The sequence below is a fragment of the Mustela erminea genome, chromosome 11 (assembly GCF_009829155.1).
Source record: "Mustela erminea isolate mMusErm1 chromosome 11, mMusErm1.Pri, whole genome shotgun sequence".
In the NCBI taxonomy this organism is placed as follows: domain Eukaryota; kingdom Metazoa; phylum Chordata; class Mammalia; order Carnivora; family Mustelidae; genus Mustela; species Mustela erminea.
Genome location: NC_045624.1, coordinates 103347897 through 103370046, shown reverse-complemented (window position 1 = coordinate 103370046; position 22150 = coordinate 103347897). Strand labels below are relative to the sequence as shown.

The 22150-nt window shown below is 46.4% G+C and overlaps 1 protein-coding gene across 4 annotated transcripts in view; it reads right to left on the bottom strand.

Annotated features, from left to right (window-relative positions):
* Window positions 1-22150, bottom strand: part of GLI3 (GLI family zinc finger 3) — a 263559-nt gene that overhangs the window by 102919 nt on the left and 138490 nt on the right. For all 4 annotated transcript variants that reach the window (XM_032305776.1, XM_032305777.1, XM_032305778.1 and 1 more), the window contains one exon: window positions 9856-9961. In XM_032305776.1, coding sequence (XP_032161667.1) covers window positions 9856-9961 — 106 coding nt within the window. The remainder of the gene's footprint in view (window positions 1-9855; window positions 9962-22150) is intronic.

The following is a 22150-nucleotide window of genomic DNA, read 5'->3' as shown; positions in this document are numbered from 1 at the left end:
TGAGAAAACTTTTAAAACCAGAGCCCCATTTAGAACTTCCATAACCTTTGTTATGGATTGATGATTTTGAGTTTATGTCTGAAAACTTTCACTGGTGTGCACAGTTTATGTTGAAAACAATGCAGGCTGGGAATATGGGAATTTTGTTCTATGGGGGAGTTAGAGACGCCATTGAATAGAGGCGAGAAGCATTTTGGTAAGCCCGGAATGCTTTCTTTGGACTCTGTCTTAAACATGTAAATCATATTCATGCAACATGGTTGCTCGAATTTGCTTTGCAAATGAGGCAGATCACTTAACTGCCAGAGCCTCCCCCCCTGTTAGCCCCCCTATAATGGAGATGCTGTTCATTGCTGATGAACTTGGCAATATTTGGATCCTATTTGAATGTAGTGAGAAGAGGACCAGTGGTTCTCTGGTTAGGACCCAACTCATTCTCAGGTGGCAGGAGACTTGTGAGGCACTGGGGATCACTTCATGTGCATTCTTCAGAGCTCTGACCGTGTGAGGGTGACAGAGTCTGGGGCCCAGGGAGGATGGGGCTCCGTAGGGACAGTTCACAGGTAAGACTAGTGACTAATGTTGCAGGGTTCTCAAGAGGTGAACCTTTCAAAGAATTCCTTCAGTTGTCACTATACACATACACAGTGCATTTTGCTATTAGTTTTGATCGTCCAATGGGGACTCAATGTCCTACTCCCTTTGAGCAGTCCCAACCAAGAACTTTTTAAGGAATCTATAATCTCTCCGAAGCCACCTATGAAAGTTTCAAGTACCTATGACTTATAAACATGGGAGAAGCTACATAATCCAGAATATTAAGCGACTGGATTTCAGAGAATCTATGGGTTTCGACTACACACCTTTATTTTTCTTTCTTTACTGGCCATGCACTCTTATATCTCAAAGGCAGTTTCTGCCACCTCTAACCCTTTTCTCTACATCCTTTTCTTCCTCTGTGTGTGTGGAGAAAGTCAGAGACAGAAAGGAGGGGAGAGGCAGAGGTGCAGAGGAGAAGAGATCTAGCACGGCCCGTGACGCATTCTCAACACCAGACTTAAACTGTCGCCAGCTTAGCTAGGTGAGAGGGGGAGGGAAACACGGCTTCAGAAGCCATGGGACCAACTTGTTAATTTTTACCCACGTGCAGTGCAATGTACCCATTAGGATTCTGATGTGTTTTCCACAAAGATAACACCGAGACTAAAAATGGTCAGGATTTTGCTTTTCAGAGTTCTTCTCAATACGGTTATCTAATGACCGTGCTGCCCAGACACTGATCCTTTAGGACTCAGAGGACGAGCTTCCAAACTCACCGGGTCCTTGCTAATTCCTTTCAGCGTGCCCAGTTCCCTTGTGTCACCAAAGATGTGAAAATCTGGCTAATTTGTTACTTCGGATTCAGAAAGCGAGGGAGCAGGTTTCTGGAAACAAGTCTGCGACCATTTTAGTTTTTGATGTATGAGTTTCGCTGGGGGCAGGGACGAGGCGGGGGGTGCGGCAGTAACAAAAGGAAATGAATGACAGGCATGCCTGTGTCATGGGCCTTTGTTCCCCTGGGGAAAGGTCTGAAATGAACTCAGCGTGCCTTGCTACTATAGGAAATGGCAGGTCTTTGTTTAGTCGGAAAAAGCGGGTTCTGTTACCTAAGCGAAGGAGAGGGGACCCTGTAGGAAGGGCTGAAGGCCCCTTCCGATCGGGTGGCCGTCCTCCCACGGGACTCACCCGAGAAAGTGTCTTCTTCCCTTTGGGACAAATGCTGTGAGAGTTCAATGTTCTCAAACGCATAGGATGAAAAATAAATAAAACCATGGCAGTAAATTTCTGTTTTCTTTGAAGCCGGGCTTAACATGAGTGGAAGCATTGTACTCAGAGAAAAAAGTCTGTTACAGTCCAGTACCCCCCAGGCCCCTGCAACAGGTTTGACAGCAGGCTCTATAGAGCCGGCGGCTTCCGGTTCAGTGACCGTGAATGCCTCCAGTCAATATCACTCCCGGACCTGACTGCTGAGCACAGCACAAAGAACACAGGAATTTTATCCAAGAAGCTGCCGCTCAGACTCCGTGAATATGCACGATAATTAGGGCCTGCTTTCTCCGCAGCCGATGACCGAATTCAATATTCTAGTTATTAGAAATCCTGCGAAACAGAAATAAGAGTGATGCCGTTTGGGTAGACATGGTGTCGTGTTCACTTCTTAATGCAAAGGAAAGTGTGTCCCCGTTGGTCTGAATTTAAGCGGCCGGCCCGTGAGAGTTTTTGTAGTTGAGGAACTGAAACTCATACCTGTTTTCATACTTGCACAAGGAACTGTGGCTATAGGCGGCCTAACGTTCTTGAAAATTAGGCGGGCTTTACATTTTTTCAGTGAAGCATGAGAAATGATAACCAAACAGTAAGAGTTATTTTCTTTTTTTGAACTGGACAGGATACGCAATGAAAAATGTTGGGATTAGCAGTAGGAAAGTCTAAAAGTTGGAAATACGGTGCCTGGCATTCACTTATTAAAAAAGAAAGAAAACTAAAGCGGAAAGAGGGGACAAAGAAGAGGGCTGGAAAGAAGGTGTTATTTTAGGTCAGGGTTGGCAAAGTCTATCTTTCAGAGTTTGCGGCCACATTCGGTCTGTCTCAGGTACCCAACTCAAGCAGGCCCTGGACTGCTAACGCCGCCAGAGACAAGAGTAAACAAGGGGCGGTCATTGTGTTCCAATAAAACTTTATTCGCAATAACAGGCCACGGGTTTACTAGGTTCACAGGCAGCATTTTGTCAAACTCCATCGACAGTCCTCACAGATGACCTCACTGATAAGAAGACGTCAGTGCTGGGAGGTGTTTGTACTGAGGGAGCGAGCGGCAGGGCTCTGAGGGAAGAAGGTGCCGGGCAGACACGTGGCTTTTGTGTAATGGAGTTCACCGCTGTAATCACTATTAGTTACCCATGTTTTGATCCCTTCTTCTCAAAGGCACCCGTGAAGCACTGCCCCACAGGTACCAGGTTGAAACCTCCTCCCTCTGGCTTGATATGGACACCATCCAGTCATTTGGTCTCACAGATTAAACAGCAGCAAACACCGATGTGTCACTCATTTTGCTGACAACTGATAGGTTCATTAGGTCAGAAGGCTTTTCTTTCTTTTTTTTTAATATTTTATTTATTTATTTGATAAGGAGAGAGAGATCACAAATAGGCAGAGAGGCAGGCGGGTGGGGGTGGGGAGGCAGGCTCCCCGCTGAGCAGAGAGCCAGATGCGGGGATCGATCCCAGGACCCTGAGATCATGACCTGAGCCAAGGGCAGAGGTTCAATATAATGAGCAGCCAGGCAGCCCTGTCAGAAGGCTTTTCGTGGCCCTTCACGCTGCCATATTTCCCACCTCAGAAATCTGCGGAAGACACGGACAGCTGGTGACACGGAGAACTTCCTGTCGGGTGTTGTTGTGATGGTTTGTGCCACCCAGGAAGCGCAGGCCAGCAAAGTGTGCAGCGCTGATTTTCACAAGCGTAGGATAAAAGTCAAGTGTAAGGAGGGACTGTCTGGGGGCATGGCTTACTCCCAAGCTGCGTAAATGCTGTGCGTGAGGCCTCCGTATCTTAAAATGAGGCTGGGTCATGACAGCTCTGTCTCAGCACTTCTCTAAATTTAACACAAGATAATTATGTCGTAAGTCTCCAAAATTGTGCCTCGTGGGCACCTAGGTGGCTCTGTGGGTTAAAGCCTCTGCCTTCCGCTCAGGTCATGATCCCAGGGTCCTGGGATCGAGCTCCACATCGGGCTCTCTGCTCAGCGGGGAGCCTGCTTCCCCTCCTCTCTCTCTGCCTGCTTCTCTGCCTACTTGTGATCTCTGTCTGTCAAATAAATAAATAAAATCTTAAAAAAATAAAATAAAATTGTGTCTCGCCCATGGTTAAATATTCACAAATGTCACAGGAAAGCTGTGGTCAGTGTGTATTTTCTCACATTGTGCTGTCTATTCATGTCTTTCCCCCCCAATCTTAGTTTTGAAATTTTGCTCTTTTTTTTAGGGTTTCCACGGAAGATCGCTAATTTCATTAACTTTATTTCTGCAGGAAGGGCCTGGGAACCAGTAATAAATGTCATAGAAGGTAACTCTGGCCTTTTACAACCAGTAACTGATTAAATATCAGGGCATCCGACATCGTGAGAGGTACTAGAATATAACCGTATTAACTTACTCAGGTTTTGACTTTGAGTTCTAAGTGTGCTAGACTTGTTGGCATAAAGGCGACAGGCTCTGACTGCAGTAAACAAACAAAAACAAAGGACAGGTGTTGGCTGTGATCACACAGGGTCTTAAAAGAAACAGCCCCTTATCATTCCTGAAAGTCGTACTGATTAAGGAGCCACTATGCGTAAGGTGTGGATTTGGCCCAGCAAATGCAAAAAAACCCACACAGATGGTCTTTGTACTCAAAAAATGCAATTACACATCTTTTGTATTCTTCTTCTTTTTTTTTTTTTTGGTGGTGGGAGAGAGTAGAGGGGGCATGGACTGTTAGACTCTATTAGCTCTAGTCATTTGATGAGATCTGTCACTACCCTTTACCAGTCCTAATAAGGGTTATGGTAGAGCACTGAGGGGAAAAAGGGCCTTTCCTTTGTTGATTTTAAATGGTTCTCTTCAAATCGTCCAAACTGGGTAGGCCCCAGATACAAATACAAGGTTTTGTTCAATGTCTGTACTTTACTGAAAGGAATGAAAAGAACGAAACCACTATTCTGTGTCGGGGCCCGTCACAAAGTTTTAAGTAGGCAGCTAGACTGGAGGGTGCTTTTGAATATTCGTACATGAGCTCCAGACAGGTACGGTCCCTGGTACAGCACTGAAGGTGCTGAATTCGGGGAGGGAGAGAAGGAAGAAACGAGGGAAGGAAATGGAACAGCAGAACTGGCCGGCTACTTAGCCCTCCTTTGTCTAAGCTTTTACCGTAATGACATGTCTTTTCTTGGGCCTTTTCTTCCTGGAAAAAAATTTATTTATTCATGTCCATACTTGCTACTCATCTTCCTGCTTTCCCCCCTAAGAGGCTGTCATAATCTTGGGACAAAGCCTTCTTTCCAGTGCCCTCGACCTCGCTGCTAACATGAGTGCCTGCTGGGCCTAGTGTCCTCCCCCTGGGGGCCAGGCTGTGGACCACTTTCAGTAGAAAGACCACCTCTTCTTAGGTGGAATCATTCCAGGGACTCGGGCAGCCCCGGAAAGAGCCACATTGACTCAAGCAAGAGAATAAAGAGCTGATAAATAAGACCGAAAAGGAGCTCTCACATCCCCCAAGAGAGAAAAGGTATAGCTGGTTTTCTGGGACCAGTGATTGAAGTGGATGGGGAAGGGGCACAGCCCCATTCGCACCCCCAGCTCTAGACACCGGCTGCTCTCGCCTCTGCAGGCAAGAAGGTCTGTGGGGCTGGAACGATCCTAGCGGATTAGGAACCAAGGTTCCTGCTCTGGAAAATGAGTTGTGGAGTTCAGTAGGAAGCAAATGGACGGTCCGAAATTCGATTCATAGGGACCCATAAGTGAGAAAACTCTGGCTCACAAAAGTTGTAAGTACAAGATAGACATTTCTTCCAAGAGAAAATCCAGAATAAATGCCAAAAGTAAAGTTTTATCATTTGGGTTTCTAGGGACACTCTATGTCCAGTTTTTAAAAAAGGAGCATCGTTCAACAATTTTGGACACTTAAAAATTAAAAAAAAAAAAAAAACCCACACTCAAGAATGCAGGAAGAAGATACTTCCTTCATGAGGACAGACATAGTCCCTATAACTGTTCTTTGAGGGAAGGGAGCGTGATATGGCAGTTGTCTAAATTTCCATGCGAAATCTGAAAACAAGCAGTAACTTTTAGCCTCAAGAGCATCGCGCACCCCATAGAACATAGTGATGCCTCCTGGAATTGTGCAGGGCTGCGGGCCTGAGGAGAACCACGCAAGGCATGGGATATGGAGAAGACCAGGAAGGAAGAATCTACTCCATTCCGGATACACATTCAGCTTCTGTCGTGACTGTTCCAGAAAAAATTTCAATCATTTCATAAAATGCTCTCACTGATATTTTTCCAAAACACTGCCCTTTTCCATATGATCTAAAAGAATGAGAACACATTCTCATTTATCGTTTGGGCAGAAGTCCTGGTGAAGTCAGTGGAGCGGAACTTTCAGGAGAAAAGGGGACATTTCCCACCTCCAGTGTTTCTTCATTTCCAAACTACTTGAATTAAATGAATATATTGCAGGAATCCTACATTTTCGAGGACAACCTTTCCCTGACAACTCAGGGAAAGAAGATGCTTACATTCTTCCATCCCACCTGTAAGGCGGTGAATCTAAAGTCATGATTTTGGACGAAGACAGGAAATACTGAGAAATTCTGCTATTATTTCCAGGAGTACTCAGACAATGTGAATTTCTGTGCTCAGTCTCCGCTGCCTGACCGTGGACCCTGGGATAACGCCCCCAGAGAGAGGCAGGGTAAGCTAAAGGCACTGCTTTTCACAAGCTGGGTTCTGTAACACAAACGGACGCGTTTCCGTACATATTTATAAGGCTCGGTGGTTATTATTAGGCTGTAATTGTAGTTGTTCTAACACCTAATAAGCCATGGTTGAAAAAACAAAGGCAGGTTAATTTGTGATTTCCTCTACTCATTCAGAGGCAAATTAAGTGTCAAACAGCTAATACGGAACATATTTCATTTTATGAGATTTTAATTTAATTCTGCACCATATCGTTGATGCCTTAATATAGGGTGGTTTATCTAAAAAGAGGAGCAATTTATAAACCTCTTTCAATAGAATCTTTAATGATAGGATATGATAGCATAATTATCACAGCGCCTGCCATCCCTCCAAACAGAGATCTCCTGGTACTTCCATCATCAACACAAATCCTGTTTAAAAGAGACTTATAATTTCATTTTTAAAAGCTGGCACCAGAAGGACAATTATGTGTACAAAATAATGAGAATATCCCCAAATTTTGTCTTGGTATAATTAAAAATGTTTATTCTACAAACTCTGTAAGCACACTTGATCTCATTTTTTAGGAGACAATGACAGAATGAATGAGTATTTTGGAACCTGAGTTCCAAAACCTTAACCCTAAAGCCCTTTTACTTTTCCAGGATACCGCTTCATCCCTCAGCAAAGGTGTCTAGATTTCAGCAACAAAGCCAACCTTGCCCAGATGACCCTCTGCTCTTAAAATGATCACAGGCATCTAAGGGTTCGTGGTCTAGCGAGGTAAGTGTTTCCCAGGCTTCCGTTGCCTTGAATGCTAACTCCCAGCATTTGCTCAGAGCTCTGTGCTCTGACTTCACTGAACTCCTCCTGCAATTCGGAGTCCGGGAAGGCAGAAAACTACCTTTGCAGGGGATGAAACCGACCCACGCAAAGGTATGTTACCATGTTTCCCGGAACAGGCGAGTGTAAGTAAAGCAAGCATGGGGGGTCTGGGGCTGTCCTGCTCATCCCGTGTCCCAGACGGACAACATTTTACAAGGTGCCAGGCCTAGGGCTGGGCACACTGCCCGCCAAATGAGCAGGGGCGGTGACCAGTGGACAATAAACCACCAGGAAAGGGGACAGGCGCCACAGTGAAGCACACATCGGGTGTTCTGAGGAAAAGCCTCGGGGACTGCAGCGCAGATAACATCTGATTCAGGCCTTAAGGATGAGGCCATGCAGCAAGGGAGGGCCACCGAGGGCATCACGGAGAGAATGTTCTGTTATAAAGACACACGGGAGAGATGTGCCCTGGCCTCCCAGAGCCAAGCGCACAGACTTGGGGTCCCCACCCCGAACCCTGCCAGGACAAGCCGCCCTGGGTGGCCACAGACCCACCTTCTCACTACGCTCTGACTGCGGCAATGATGCTCCGTCCCAGAAGCCTCCAGGACTCTCCTGAGGGCCTCAGGATGGTCAGTGAGCCTGAATTATGAATTTAGCTAACTATCCGTTTAGGCAGCTAGAGATCCATTTAGTCAATTCTGTGAAAGTATCCAAAGACGTGGCTGGAAAAGCAGGAAGTTCTAAAACCTATAAAAATCCCAGCTCAGCAGTCACACTTGAAATGCAACCTCCAACCCAAGGAATTTCCAAAGTTGACCTATCTTATCTTGTGCGCTTGAAGGCGCAGCAGTCAGGGCCCAGAATACAATGTGTGGCTAGACAAGGGCTTGCTATTATTATATTCTGCCCAAGAACCAAGACTTGGGATTTTTATTGGTTAAATTCATATTTGAATTAATTACAAGGCAAACTATAATAAACCCATAGGAACAAGTTCATTGCATTATATAAACACCTTTTTTTTTTTTGAAGTTTCTCTATAATAAGATTTTTGAAAGTGTAAGGAATTCTGAAATTCCACAGAAAATCTGATTTAAATTACCACAGCACAGAGACTGGCGACTGGGAGGAATCAGCCACGTGCATCTCCAAGGCTGGTCTGGCCCTTGCTGGCTCTGTACCATGGGGCAGAGGCTCGTCGAGGACCTTAGTGGGCCCATCTGTCCCGCAAAGCCTCCACTCCACAGGCCGAATTACAATGGCGGGTTTCTGCCTGAATTTGGAATGTCCTTCCCTTTTTATATTGGGGCTTTTAATTGGCCTCACGGTTTCATCTGAGTGTATTTTTATCAGGCCTCGGAACCCTGTAAACACTTACTTGGATTCCAGTGAAAAGTCAAAGACTAAGTCACAAGTTTCTGTAGTCTCTCTATAAATACCCACTTCTCCTTTAATGCTCAAGCAAGTCTGCAACACAGATTTATGACTTACCTCCAGGCAAATCTGCTCTGAAATTACAATTCAATAATGGGGGATAGATCCAAAAAACTGTTGGTAAAATATTATATGTGTACTTGGGCATGTAGTTATGGCTGTTAATATCAATTAATTCTGTTCACAGAGGAGGACTTGTTTTAAAACAACTTCATTTTTCTTTGGCATATACGTAATTACACAGCTTAACTAATGGCCATGGAGATGCAATCCACCATCTAAATAACCAGCATTATTCTTCAAGTATTATTTGTGCGTCTCTAACGTCACTGTCTCAGAATGAAGGGTGATTACCAGATCTGACTACATGTATACATCAAGGCCGTTAGGAAAGGGCGGCCCCTCCCAGACGCTGGGTCCGGTAATCACAGTTCCAGACGGTTCTCCAGCCGTGATGACAAGAAAATGCCATTTTAGGGTGGAAGTCCACTACTCTTTTTACCCCCAGCCTGGGTGAGATGATATTCGTTTCCGCACAACCCTCTGCTTTCTTTTCTAATGTACGTGACCACCATCCCTCTCTCCCTTTATCTTTGTGTAAATCACACGCTCGATCACGGGTGCCATTCTGTTTGGGAGACATTTCCATCAGTCAAGTCCCTTTCGCTGTACACACTGCGGGGGCCCTGAAAATTCCCCATAAAAATTTCATGACAATTCGCTGTGATGGCTGGGGCAGGAAGGACTTCCGGGCGACTGGTCATGAAGGCATGAGGCCCTCAGACCCCATCTCCCCCAGTTACATATTGTGAGGGCTAATTTTCCACGAGACCTTGATTTTTTAATTTTGTATTTACAGCCCACAGAACACATGTCAGCAAAACACGGAGCGGATACGTGCCAGCCACCTAGGGAGATAGGCGTAACTTCGGGAAGCCACGGGGCTCTGCTCCAGTGAGCCCAGAAACAGACAGGCTTGCCGTATTTCAAAAGTAAATCTTAGAGTCCTATAGCATCTTCAAAGCCAGGAGCCACACTGTTAATGGAATGTCGTGAGACAGGAAGAGCGTGTGTTCTGTTCTGCTTTGTTAAAGGGTAAGGCTTTACTACTTACACATGTAGTGGAGGAATCGGGGACGGGTCGTAGTGGTAACGGCCCTCGTGATGCCTCGCGTCGATCGGTACGGGAGGGTGGAACGCAGGAAAGAGATGAGAAGGGTCTGAAACAGAAAGAAAATCAGCATGTATGAAAGGAATGCCCTGAAACAGAATCCCAACCCAGGCCCTGCACCGCTCTACTGCCTTTGCCACGTACGCCGTGTCCATGTTCAGGAATCTGTGGGAGCACTCTTCCAAGTTCATTAGCAGGCCACTGGGGACCCCAGAAGTAAGACCAAGCACCTCGTACCTGTGCCTGAGGACGTGGCGGCAAGGAATGCAGTGACGACCCACATGGCAAAGCGAGCAAGGGGGATAAGGCATGTCCCACCCTGAAGGAAGGGCTGAATGGAGCCATGAAAGCAAAAGGAACAGATTTCAAGAGACATAGTTCCTTTTGTAATTGTACTGTCTAGTGAAATTAAGACAAAGATGTAACACAAATATGAATTTTGTTTCTTTCGTATCCATGATGCTTTCTAAAGGAAGGAGCCTTTTCTAAAAAGTCCCTGCTGGAATCCATGAGTCTATGTACACATGTGTATGCACTCCCATATAGGTGTATGGTACACACACACACACACACACACACACACACACACAACCACAATTTGAACATTTAAACACACACTCCCCTCCTTCCTGTCCTGGGTCAGGCCTCCACAGTCCTGACACAGGACGAGGGCAGGAAATCTACAGGTTGGCCAGAAAAATGGGCTAACCCAGCTGGAAGAGGTTTGTGGACCCTCTCACACTGACAGGGGGAGGCTGGGAGCAAAGCAAGCCCGGCAGCCCTGACATTCACCTGGAACCCAGACCGCCCTCCTTCTTGTCCGGCTCAGGCTGGTTTTAGTGTTTCCTGGGTCCTGAAGCCCAGCTCCTCGACTCCCAGTGATTATAATACCTTAAGCAGATGGTCTCTGACAAATGCGAACATCAGTTTATTTATTTATTTATTTATTTATTTTCTAAATAGTAATTGACCGCAGACACTGAAGAGAATTTTGCCCTATTGTATCATGAGAAGCTTGGCTGATCCTAAGTCTCCCCCCACAAGTTTTTCAAGAAGCAAAGTGACAGAGCGAAGGTGTGTCTCCAGGGCCATTGTCCTTGTGTTTCAGCACGTACACTGAGGTCTCTCTTCAAATATTACCTTCCACATGTGCACAAAGCCATCCTGCTGCTATTGCCTGAAAACAGTCCCAGGGACTGATGTGCACAGCAAAGGGGCCTCAGGAGGAATTCCAGCATTTTCTGAAGGTGTGAAGGTTTTGCCTAGACCTGAGAACAGGCTCTGAGTTGTGTATGCAGGAAGTGACAAGGAACCTCTAGGTGGGGGGTGAGGGGCTGTTCCAAACACAGACCAGGTGTGACCCACACCCCGCGCCATGTCTAAGTGGGGTGTGTGTGTGTGTGTGTGTGTGAATTCAGGTATTTTTCCTCTTTCTCTCTATACATTTCTCTTTCTCCTAAATTTTCTTCAGCAAGCATCTTTGAGAATGTCAACACAACCACTTTTTTTAAAAAAAACTGGGAAATCTTACTTCCCTTGTCTGAACTTAGCCCTTGCTGCCTTCCTCTAAGAAGCAACCAGTAAGATTATGAGGAGAAAAAGATAAAATAAGACCAAAAAACTACAGACACACTGTTGACAGAACCAAGGTGTTGCCCGAAGCTATGGTCCCACCGCATGTGGAACCTTTCTGGGAAAACCCCTGGGACTGGGAGAAGAATGTTCTAACGCAAAGGCTTCCTGACTATCCAGGGCTTGTTGTAGGATAAAGGAGGGAGGGAGTGGCCAACAGGGAGGTGAGGAATCATCGTGGGGCCATGCTACTGTCACTGTGAGTTCACCAAGAACAGCCATGCTGGAGACTGAACGGGTAAGGGATTTCCAAACATGTCACACCTTGCCACACCGCATACTGTATAAATTCCACACACCAAAAATTCAATTCTATTTTAAGTGCACTGCTTAGGACTTAATATTAAAGAAAGTTGGAGTTACTCATCCGAAATGCAAATCTTGATGGCTGGCGTGCTAAGTTTGAGAGTTGATCGGGCCCTGCTGTCAAATGCAGTGCAGGAGCCTCGCATCAGTCATCATGGGAAGCCAAAATGTCCAATTTCACTTAACCATCTTCGATGAAGATTATTCTTCCCTCTTAAAACAACCTACAATTGAATGGAGTCATCTTTGTCACGAGTTTGTAAGTCTGACACACATTCAGAAAATAGTTCCTGATTTCGAACTTTGAACTGGGACTCAGTGCATCGGGTTTGAGTCCAGGGTGAGGAAGACGCCCCCAGAAGTGGGCGTGGTCCTTTCAGTGGTCGCCACTCAGGTCAACATGCTTGCCTCCCGCGGACTTCAAACTTAGCTCCCGTCCTCTGCTCTTGGAAATCAGAGAAATAAGGCTACGGCATTGCGTTTCAGTGAAGCATTCATAAATCTGACCTGCCACCTAGGGGTTTCTCTGACACCTTTTCCAGAACCGTTTTGAAGGACGTTGTGACAAGTACATCAGAGTTGGAAGATCTTTTCACATCTTCCCTTCTAGGCTCTTGGCTGTGGTCTGTGTGATTAAATTCTCTCCACCAGGTAAGTGGGTGTCAACCATATCAGATTTTCTCTATGTGGGTTCAACGATGAATTACGACAAGGCACAAATCCACATTTTTCATATCCACAGGGCTCAAAATGTGTGAATTTATTCCCTGTTCAGGATCTGTCTCCTTTCATCCAGGAAGTAACACCCCTTCTTACCATCTGAGTTTTGATGATGAAGTTGTCCTAATTGTCTGCACACAAATATCAACCTGTTGATTCTATCAAATCAAGTGTGTACCCAAGCAGCATAAAATCTCCTCCCCCAAAAAACCTGGAGGGTTGCTGCGGACATTTAAAAGGCACCACCATGCATAGACAATGAATCTTGAAACATGGAAAAAATCATGATAATATTTTTTTAAAAAGTCATTAAAAAAAATGGCACCACTGACTTTTCATTTTTTAACAAGAAGATATTTTAACAAGATTTTATTTCACTCTTATTCCCGCCCTTTCTCCTTTCAGAATGAAAGAGAAAATGACCAAGCACGGCAAAACCATTTGAGAGGAAAAGGGAAGACACAATTATTGGGACATTCGTAGTCCCTCTTCCCTGTTGAGTCTGGAGTCCTGTGAGCTTAAGAGTTCATTCTGACTGAGAGTATGTGTTTATTTATGCCCTAAGGAAATCTGCGGATTCTGCAGTCTGGAATTAGGGTAAATAAAGAACAAAAATTAATGGGACTGAGGGGCGCCTAAGTGACTCTGTCGGTTAAGCATCTCCCTTGGCTCAGGTCATGATCCCCGGGATCAAGCCCAGCATTGGGCTCCCTCTCTCGCTGTGTCTTTATCTGTCAAATAAATAAATAAAATCTTTTTAAAATAATTAATGGGACTGATCTGATCTGAACACATGCATCCAGTCTTAATTTAAGCATTTTTCTGTTTCTATTGGCTTCCCTCTTGACGTAGCCTAAATTAAGTTCTCTTGGACTCACGGCATCTGTGCAAACAGCTATTCCTGGTGCACCCATGGTCAGTGGAGACCACGGCTCTGGAGGTACCTTCCAGAACAAACACCCTGCAACACCCCTCCTCCAATTCGAGACATGCCTGAGCTCAGTGTTACAGTGTAAAGGAGGGGGGGCGTATGGTCCTGTCCCATCCCATCTGTGGCATCGTGTGGCACGAACCCTCACACATTTCTCAAACCTGAGAAAAGTTCCCAAATCCTCCAACTCTGGGTGCTTCCGTTTTGCACCTTGGCCTGTCATTTGTATGGGGACGATCGACAGCATATCCCATCATGGGCCCAAGAAGATATCCAAGAAAACCCATGCGAAAGGAACAGACCCGTGTCGCCAGCAGCAACCAGAATTATCCTGCTCGCAGGTGATTACACGGGAGCAGCAGGGGCAGGGGCGGGGGGTCATAATTCAAGGGGCTGCACGGTAAGATCCCCGCTCCGCAGGCCTCTCCCACTCGGGCCCTTGACAAAACACCACATGATAGCTTTTCCGAAGCCAGGCGAAAACTGCTGAAGCAGAAGGAAGTGCCACCAAACCTGGCTACCTCCTATTTATCATACAATTTCCTGACTGATGGGTCCACAAACCAGCTGCTAAGTGCTGTGTACTCTACTGTCAGCAAACTAACGGGCTAAATGGAAGACAGGGAGAATAATGTGCAGAACCGGGGGAATCAATTTTACTGAGGGAATTAAAATTCTACCAGGTTGGGGTGGGGGGGGCTGAGGGGCCCCGGTAAGCAGTCAACTGTACACGCTTATGGTTGCAAAGATGATTTATTGCATACTCGCAAGAGGCTTGACTATTAGACCAAATTCCTCTTATGTGAAACTGAGATTTGAGGAGGGCGTATTATCCGAGTCTTCCGTGGAACAGTCTTTAACCCCATAAATATGTAATTGGCTTGACACGTGTTTAAATTGAAATGCATAGTAAAAATATTTGCGCTGGGTGTAGTTGTCAGTATTCGATTTCATGCTGGCTGTCATCAGTCTCCACATGAAGCGTCTCATTAGGAATGAGAGGCATTGATTTCTAGGTCTCTTCCCAACAGCCTGGGTTGATCACAAGACCTGTAGCCGGAGAAGGACACTTGCAGATTTAGGTTGGGTTGTGTCTTTCTCCCAAGAAATGATTTTGGTACCCTCGGGCTAGAAGATCCCTTCAATGTCACTCTGGAAAATTGTCTTGTAAGGTAGGAAATTTCCACATAAACATTGCAGATTCAAAAAGAGAGATCAAAGTTGGCTCACTTCGTGCCCTAAAGGGGTAGAATTCACAGAGGGTACCTGAGGGGCCAAAAATACCCAGGAAACCGCATAGGTACAGAGCCCCGGAGAGCCCACTGCCCAGGTTCTCTGGGCTTATTTAAATACTGAAGTCGTCTGTGCACTCACTTTAGAACTTATTCGAGACCAGAACTAGAGATTATTTTTCCTGTCACAAATTCACTCAACCGCCTGTCATCAGCAGAATTATTAAAATCCCATGTGCCCAACAGCCACTGTGCCAGAACCAAGATAATCCCCCAGATAAACCAAGACTGCTGAATGAGAGGTCTGAAACTGGAGAAAGGGAGAGAGAGAGAGACCCTTTCCCCCTTCAGGAAGAGGGTGAGGGTCACCGGGTTCTTATCTCTGCCTCTTCCACCTTGGGCATCTCCAGTCTTTACTTCGGTCCCCACGGGACCTTTGCCAGGGCTCAGTGGCCTGAGGGAGACATCACCCAGTGGACTGACTTAAACATCCAGCGGACCCCACAGAGCATGAGGTATCTTCTTCATGGTCTCACACACATGTGGCACACAACTGGAAACATCATCAGAGTGCTAGTCACATTTATAATACCCTCTGTAGCATGGTGCAAGTTTTTAGAAACCGGTTCTAATATACTCTAAAAATCTATAGATGTCTTGCTCTTAAAAACAAAGATTAACTATTTTGTTACTTTCTACCATGGCAGGAGCCTTACTTGGAAAAAATATGCTATGGGAGGGATCTGCGAACTATTGCCTGCGGGGGCCACTGTTTGTAAATAAAGTTTTATTAAAAGACATATGTGCTCTTCTCCTTACAAGCTGCTTATGTCTGCTTCCACAGTACAGCAACAGAGGTGACTAGTTATGACCGAGAACACACAGCCCACAGAGTCTGACATATTTACTGCCTGGCCTTTTACAGAAAACTATTTGATGAACCCTGCATGTCCTAGAGCCCACAATAAAGTAATTTTCTGAAATTCTTACCTTTCAGAAAAAACGCCCACAGATTTTTTTCTTTCCTATCCACACAGTTTTTGAGTGATAGCACAATGTATGAAGTATTTAATACAAATCTGTGTCACTGAAAAATATCTTTGGAGAAGTGTCCATACTAATCATCATTCTGAAAAGGGATACTTATCCTGTGGCTTTAGCAAAATCCATCCTAAACAGATTCTAAGATAGGCATGTTGATAGATGAAGTTGCCTATAAATTTAGCAAATACTGGCAGTAGTCATTTAACACTTGTAAATTTAAGTTTCCTTATAAATTAAGTAAAATAGACACAAAGTTTCATAGAAAGTGAATTCTTTTTTTTAAAGATTTTATTTATTTATTTGAGAGAGAGCACAAGCGGGAGGCAGGTGGGTAGAGGGAAAGGGACAAGCAGACTCTTGAGCAGGGAGCCTGATGTGGGGTTTGATCCCAGGACCTGGAGATCATGACCTGAGCCAAAGGCAGACTCTTAACCCACTGAGCACCCAGGTGCCCCCACAGAGAGCTAATTAACAACAAAAAATATGCTCTTTCTAAACCCCAGACAATTTTATTTCTGGCAACTATCCAACATTCCGGAACCCCTATGTGTAAATTTCTGTGGGCATTCCCCACTACTCAAACAGCTATCTTTCTATCATTTCTTCCATGTAAGCACATAGGCATATGATATTAATTAGTATTTTAGACCTAAATGTAACCCAGCACTACAGTCTGGTCAGACTATGACCCATGTTCCTTAACAAACATAATTATGCATTTCAACAAGAAAATGACAACTAGCCCCTGCCTTTACCACCTCGAATGTGTCATGGGTAGTAAACAAACAACTGATCTCTCCCCTTTTTGGTTCCTTCTAACTTCCTTCATCAGCAAGCCTTTGCACACTTCTCTCAGCTACAAATCTCATCTGCTACATCCTCAATGGTGGAAAAGACCACATCTACCTATGGGCAACCAAAGGACTCCTTCCCTCCAGTCTTTGGAATGTATCTTGCCTATGATCCCATACACGCGCATCTGTGACGTTTTTGTTGTTTCTAGTTTTCCTGCCAGGATAGGCAAGAAAAAGTAAACAGAAGAGAAGGCAGCACAGAGAAATGAGAGAAGGGTCACAACCATTCTATCTAAACTGCAGAATTCTGTGGGGGAAATCACATGACAACATAGAAGGAATCACCACATTTCATTCACTTTGAAATATACTAATGGTGTATTTCCAGTGACAATAAGTAAGCTTGTAAATTAAAAGATGGGAATTGATTACTTATCACAAAGCCTTATATCAATGACCACTTTTTGGTACAGCACGACTCAAAAGTCAAATTCACAGCTCCAAAAATAGGCAGTAGGATTCTTAAGGCCGATAAAATGAAAGCGGAGGATGAAATGTTTGCAGGAAAAGTGTTTGATATCTGGGATCTAACTACAGAGGTCTTCGAGGCAACAACGGCTTTGGAAGTTACCTGGTTTACTTAGTAAGCCAAAAATTAATCAACAAAAGTAATGTCTAGAAGTTGTACCCAGGTGCTCGCTTCGTATACTAGAAGTTGTATCCTATCCAACATAAATCTACTCAAAAAAGAGTTCCCCAGCACTTTTTCAGGTTGCAAAATTAGCAGGAGCTGGCAGTAAAATGTGATAGCCAAGGAATACAAGGCTTTATATTTTATAAAACTCATACACATTTCCTCATGGGATGCCCTTGGCAACCCCAAGAATCATTTCCAAAGCTTTATTATTATCCCCCTAAGTCTTGTTTCTCTTTGTTTCCTATTATCATGACAATCTGGAGAGTTAAGAATGGAAACTTTCACTATCTGCTCAGAAAATTAAGTGATCTACCCAGGGCTGCAGAAAACTAAGGCCTTATGACCCGAGATGGTGCCCTCTCTATTGCGCGGGCAGAGCAGGCTGGAGGTGGCAGGATTCTAGTCACCAAGAGGCCCCACTGGAGTCTCGGTCCTACTTCTGAAGCAGGAGGCAGGAGGAGCCCCAGCCCGCTGTGGACAGAGACTGACAGGGCTGACACTGGGAGCTTCGGGGAGCTCAGCTGTGTCTGTGGAGTCCCCCGGCACATAGTGAGTCCACTCAGCCAAGTCCACGGGAGAAATATTTTGATGGCCATGGAAAACTAGCAGTGACCTCAAGGGTGTGCTGGTGGCCAGCTCTGCACCAAGGAGAAATAAATGAGGCACCTATTCATTTAGCTTAATCCCAGACAAGAGACTAGGGAAGAGTAGATTTGGGGGACGCGTGGTGGCTTGGTCAGTTGAGTGTCTGGGTGTTGATTTCAGCCTGGGTCACAATCGCAGGGTCCTGGGACAGACCCCCACTCCAGGCTCCACGTTCAGTGGGGAATCTGGGTGGGATTCTCCCTCTTCCTTTGCCCCTTCCCCAGTCACGCTCTCACTCTCTTAAGTAATTCGATCTTCAACTAAAAAGAGAGACTTTTCGGGGTGCCTGGGTGGCTCAGTCATTAAGCGTGTGCTTTTGGCCCAGGTCATGATCCCAGGGTCCTGAGATCGAGCCCCGAATTGAGCTCCCTGCTCCATGGGAAACCAGCTTCTCCCTCTCCTACTCTCCCTGCTTGTGTTCTCTCTCTCGCTGTCTCTTTTTGTCAAATAAATAGATAAATAAAATCTGTTTGTTTGTTTGTTTGTTTTTAAGATTTTATTTATTTATTTGACAGACAGAAATCACAAGTAGGCAGAGAGGCAGGCAGAGAGAGAGGAGGAAGCAGGCCGCCTGCTGAGCAGAGAGCCCAACGCAGGGCTCCGTCCCAGGACCCTGGGATCTGACCTGAGCTGAAGGTAGAGGCTTCAACTCACTGAGCCACCCAGGCGCCCCAATAAAATCTTTAAAAAAAGAAAAAAAGACTTTTCATTCTCCCCTCTTTAAACTCCACTGTCCGCCCCATTTCCAGTTCCCATTCAGTAACCAAAGGTCTTTTTAGGTTTATCTCATTATCAGTAATTAATAATAATAGAAACAGTCACGAGTAGGAGTACTTTAATACACGTCAGGTACTGTGGACTCACGGCCTCCCTCAACTCTCCCTATGACCCTGGGAGCAGGCATGACGAGTACACCTGCTCACTGAGACGAGAGCACCGGTGGCGGCCCTCGTGCCCGCACATGCAGGAGGGCACAGCACAGCCAGTGTCTCCCACACTCCGAAGCCAGCCCTCCGAGGCTCTTCCGAGGCTCCCAGGGTTTAAGCTTTCTATCATCTCTTATCTAAACTGCATTCTCCAGACTTGTATTCTTGTCACTTAGGCCACGTCCCTCCCTGCTCCCCAAGCCTGCAGTGGAAGGACCACCTTTCCGATCCAACGCAACCTCCGATGGACAGCCAAGGCCCCCAACCGCCAGGCCGCGTCCCCACACCAGCCCTCCGGTGCACAGCCGTTCATCGTTTCTGGGGTCGTCCCCTCAGTGGAGAATGAACTCCCTCCTTCTCAACTCTTCCTCTGTCTTCGAGATTCACGCAAATGCCACCTGTTCCGTCAAGCTTTCCCAGGGACCCAGAGGGAACGCTTGCTCCTTCTTCCCTTCTCCATCATTTGGGCTGTGTGAGAGCATCATGGACGACCTGTGCAACGCGGTCCGCACCTCCACGTGCTCCCGCATCTTCACTTCCACCACTAGACTCGAGGCTGTCAGAGGGCCCTGGTGTTCCTCCCCAAGCGCTCTCCCTCGGACGAGTATCAGATGACTCAAGACCAAGCTGTAAGCCCAGCTGGGGGAGATGAACAGCCATAAAGAAGACGGGTGCTTACTCTGTTCTGCAATCATGCCAAGCGTCCCTGTCTTGGCACATTGTCAGATCAGGACTGTCGACTTTCTGTCTCAGGCCCAGAAGAGGTGCACCTGTCCTTGTAGGGACCCACTAAATGTTTACTACAGTAGAGGTGAAGGGTGTTGGGAAGACTAGGAAGGAAACTGAGGCCACAGTATGGCGGCAGTGGACCAGGCCAGTTTCCCATGCCGGTGTTGCAGGACACGCATGGGGCCTGTCCCAAGAGGTCCCGGCACATGCTGGGCCACATCAGAGCTCTGTCTCCCCATCCATCCCTGCGAGGTTGCCTGCTGCCTGCCACATGGCCAGTCACTTCCCCTGGGCATGCGAAGCCATCATCCATACCCACCCCGCTGCCCCCCAGCCTGGGGAAGACAATGGTGGGCGTTCAGCAATAATGTCCCCACACTGGACCTTTTCCAAGACTCCAAATGCCCTTTCCCGCCAAGAAGATGTTGACGCTTCAGTGAATTCGGGATACTTGAGTGGGCTAACACCCATATGGAAAAAGCTTTTTGACACAAAAGGTTGGAGGTCAAAAGTTTAAAAGCTCAGGACACAAATGCCAGGGGCCCCTTCGCCCACACTCTCCCTCTTTTTGTCAATGGCATCAAAGGCCCTGGCCTGTTCTTAATGCTATTATTGTTATGCCTCTGGAATCCATTGAAATTCCAGCACATTTATTGCACACCGGGAACCCTGAAAGGCTCCACTTTCCTGTCCCTTAAACCCTGACTTCTCACTGTCTATGAAGCCTCGTGAAGCAGGAACACACAAAGCTCTTAAGAAAAGAGTTTATTTTAAGGGCTCCTTTCACCACTGTCCTATACTAAAGCCCACAATGTGATTGCCGTGCAAGGGTGAGCAAGGAAGTCCAAGAGAACGGGGAGAAACCGCAGCTGTTAGGGTATATAAAAAAAAATAAATAAATCTCCATCACATTTTTTGGCTCAGGAGAATGTAAGAACTAAACCGTTTTTCATTTGTCTTATACTACGCTTTTCTCTCCAATCCTGTATTAGCTACTAGGCCCGTGTTTTTTACACATGCATCCAAAGACATTGACCATGTTAACATAGATCAAATGGCATCACTGGCGGGAAACGTCTTTCTGCTTAAGAACAGGGCTCTAATGCCCAGATACAGCATTTGAACTTAACGTCATTCCCCATCTGTAACGATGGACGTGACCAGAGAGTGGAAATTCTCAATGCCTGAGAATTGGTCCATTACTAAAGCTAAACTTATCAAAACCTGAGCTCATCATCTCACGGATAGTTTGGACCTGGAAAGGATATCAGTCAAAGGAAAAAAAAAAAAAAATCAAAACCTTTTTAAGCTCAATCATACTATTAGACCTGAACTGTGCCTCCACCCTTCCTGGGGCGCTGGCCATCTGCAGGGCCAGCCATCAGTCCCCCGATGAACAGGGACGTTGAACTTACCTGCTCCCTCACTGTCCATGCACAGCCCCCACGCTGCAGACCTGACAGAAGGGAAGGCCCTCTGAGGTCCGTCGGGCGTCCTTAGTTGACCATGTAAATTCCAGCGTGGGCTGGAAAGCCCAGAGCTGCCCACATGTGCATTCAGAACAACTCCGAGGTCCATGCTCCCAAATTCACTCTGGGACTTCCTCTCTTGCTGGCTGCCCCCTTCCCTTTTGCCACCATCTCATCTGACTTCCTCTGGATTCTTAGCCTAATTCCTTTTGGGTGCCAAATAAGTTTCATATCATCTCTGATGTGCCGTCTCATAGAGTACCTGCTGTCATGGTAATGGCCTTGGGTGTCTAAACTGTAAGCTGGTTAGAGGCACCTCACTCTGAGTGCCCCCAGACTTCCAGCACAACACCTCACCTTGCCGACAGAGAACACAAGGCCCCTTGTTTCCCTCTTGCCCCCCATGTTTCCTACAGTCCAGGCAAGCTTAGCAGCTCAAAAACACCCAATAGCAGTTCAGATTTCCAGCGTTCCACTTTAGGACTGGGGTACTGATAGGTAAACGGGGGTGTCAATGAACCTTCTGGTCTATTTGGCTGGGCACTCGCAGAGAGAGCTCTCCCTGGAAAGGCCAATGGTGTTGAGACCACTTTCAGGGAGACCGGCTTTGGGTTTGCAGCCTGTAGCTCCCGGAGGCCCAAGCGTGCCTGCCCACTTCCCCTACTGCTCCCAGGACTACCTATAGCCCACTGGCCCATGTCCCTCCTCCGATCTCCGCAGTGATCAACTGATCCTTGAGAAATATACTGCCTCGAGGGCTAACTGGCCCATTCTCCCCCCGGGCCCTCCACCAGGCTGTGACAGCTGCTCGCCTGCTCTCAAAATGTCCAGGCTCTCAGTGGGATCTCCATCCATGTCCTCTCTTCCCTCTCCTCAGAGTGACCCTGGTTTCTAGACCAACTGCATGGGACCCGGTCCTTACAAAGCATACTTAGCAGGTGTCTAAATTCAGTGACGTCCATTTGTTCTTCCCACGAGCCCCTGAGGACAGAGAACATGATCTACTTCTAGGGTCCATATCTACACCTGTGTGTACCAAAAGCCTCAGGACTATGGTCTCAATACACACACACGTATGCCCTCCCTCCGGTAATAGGAGACATATCCTTCCAA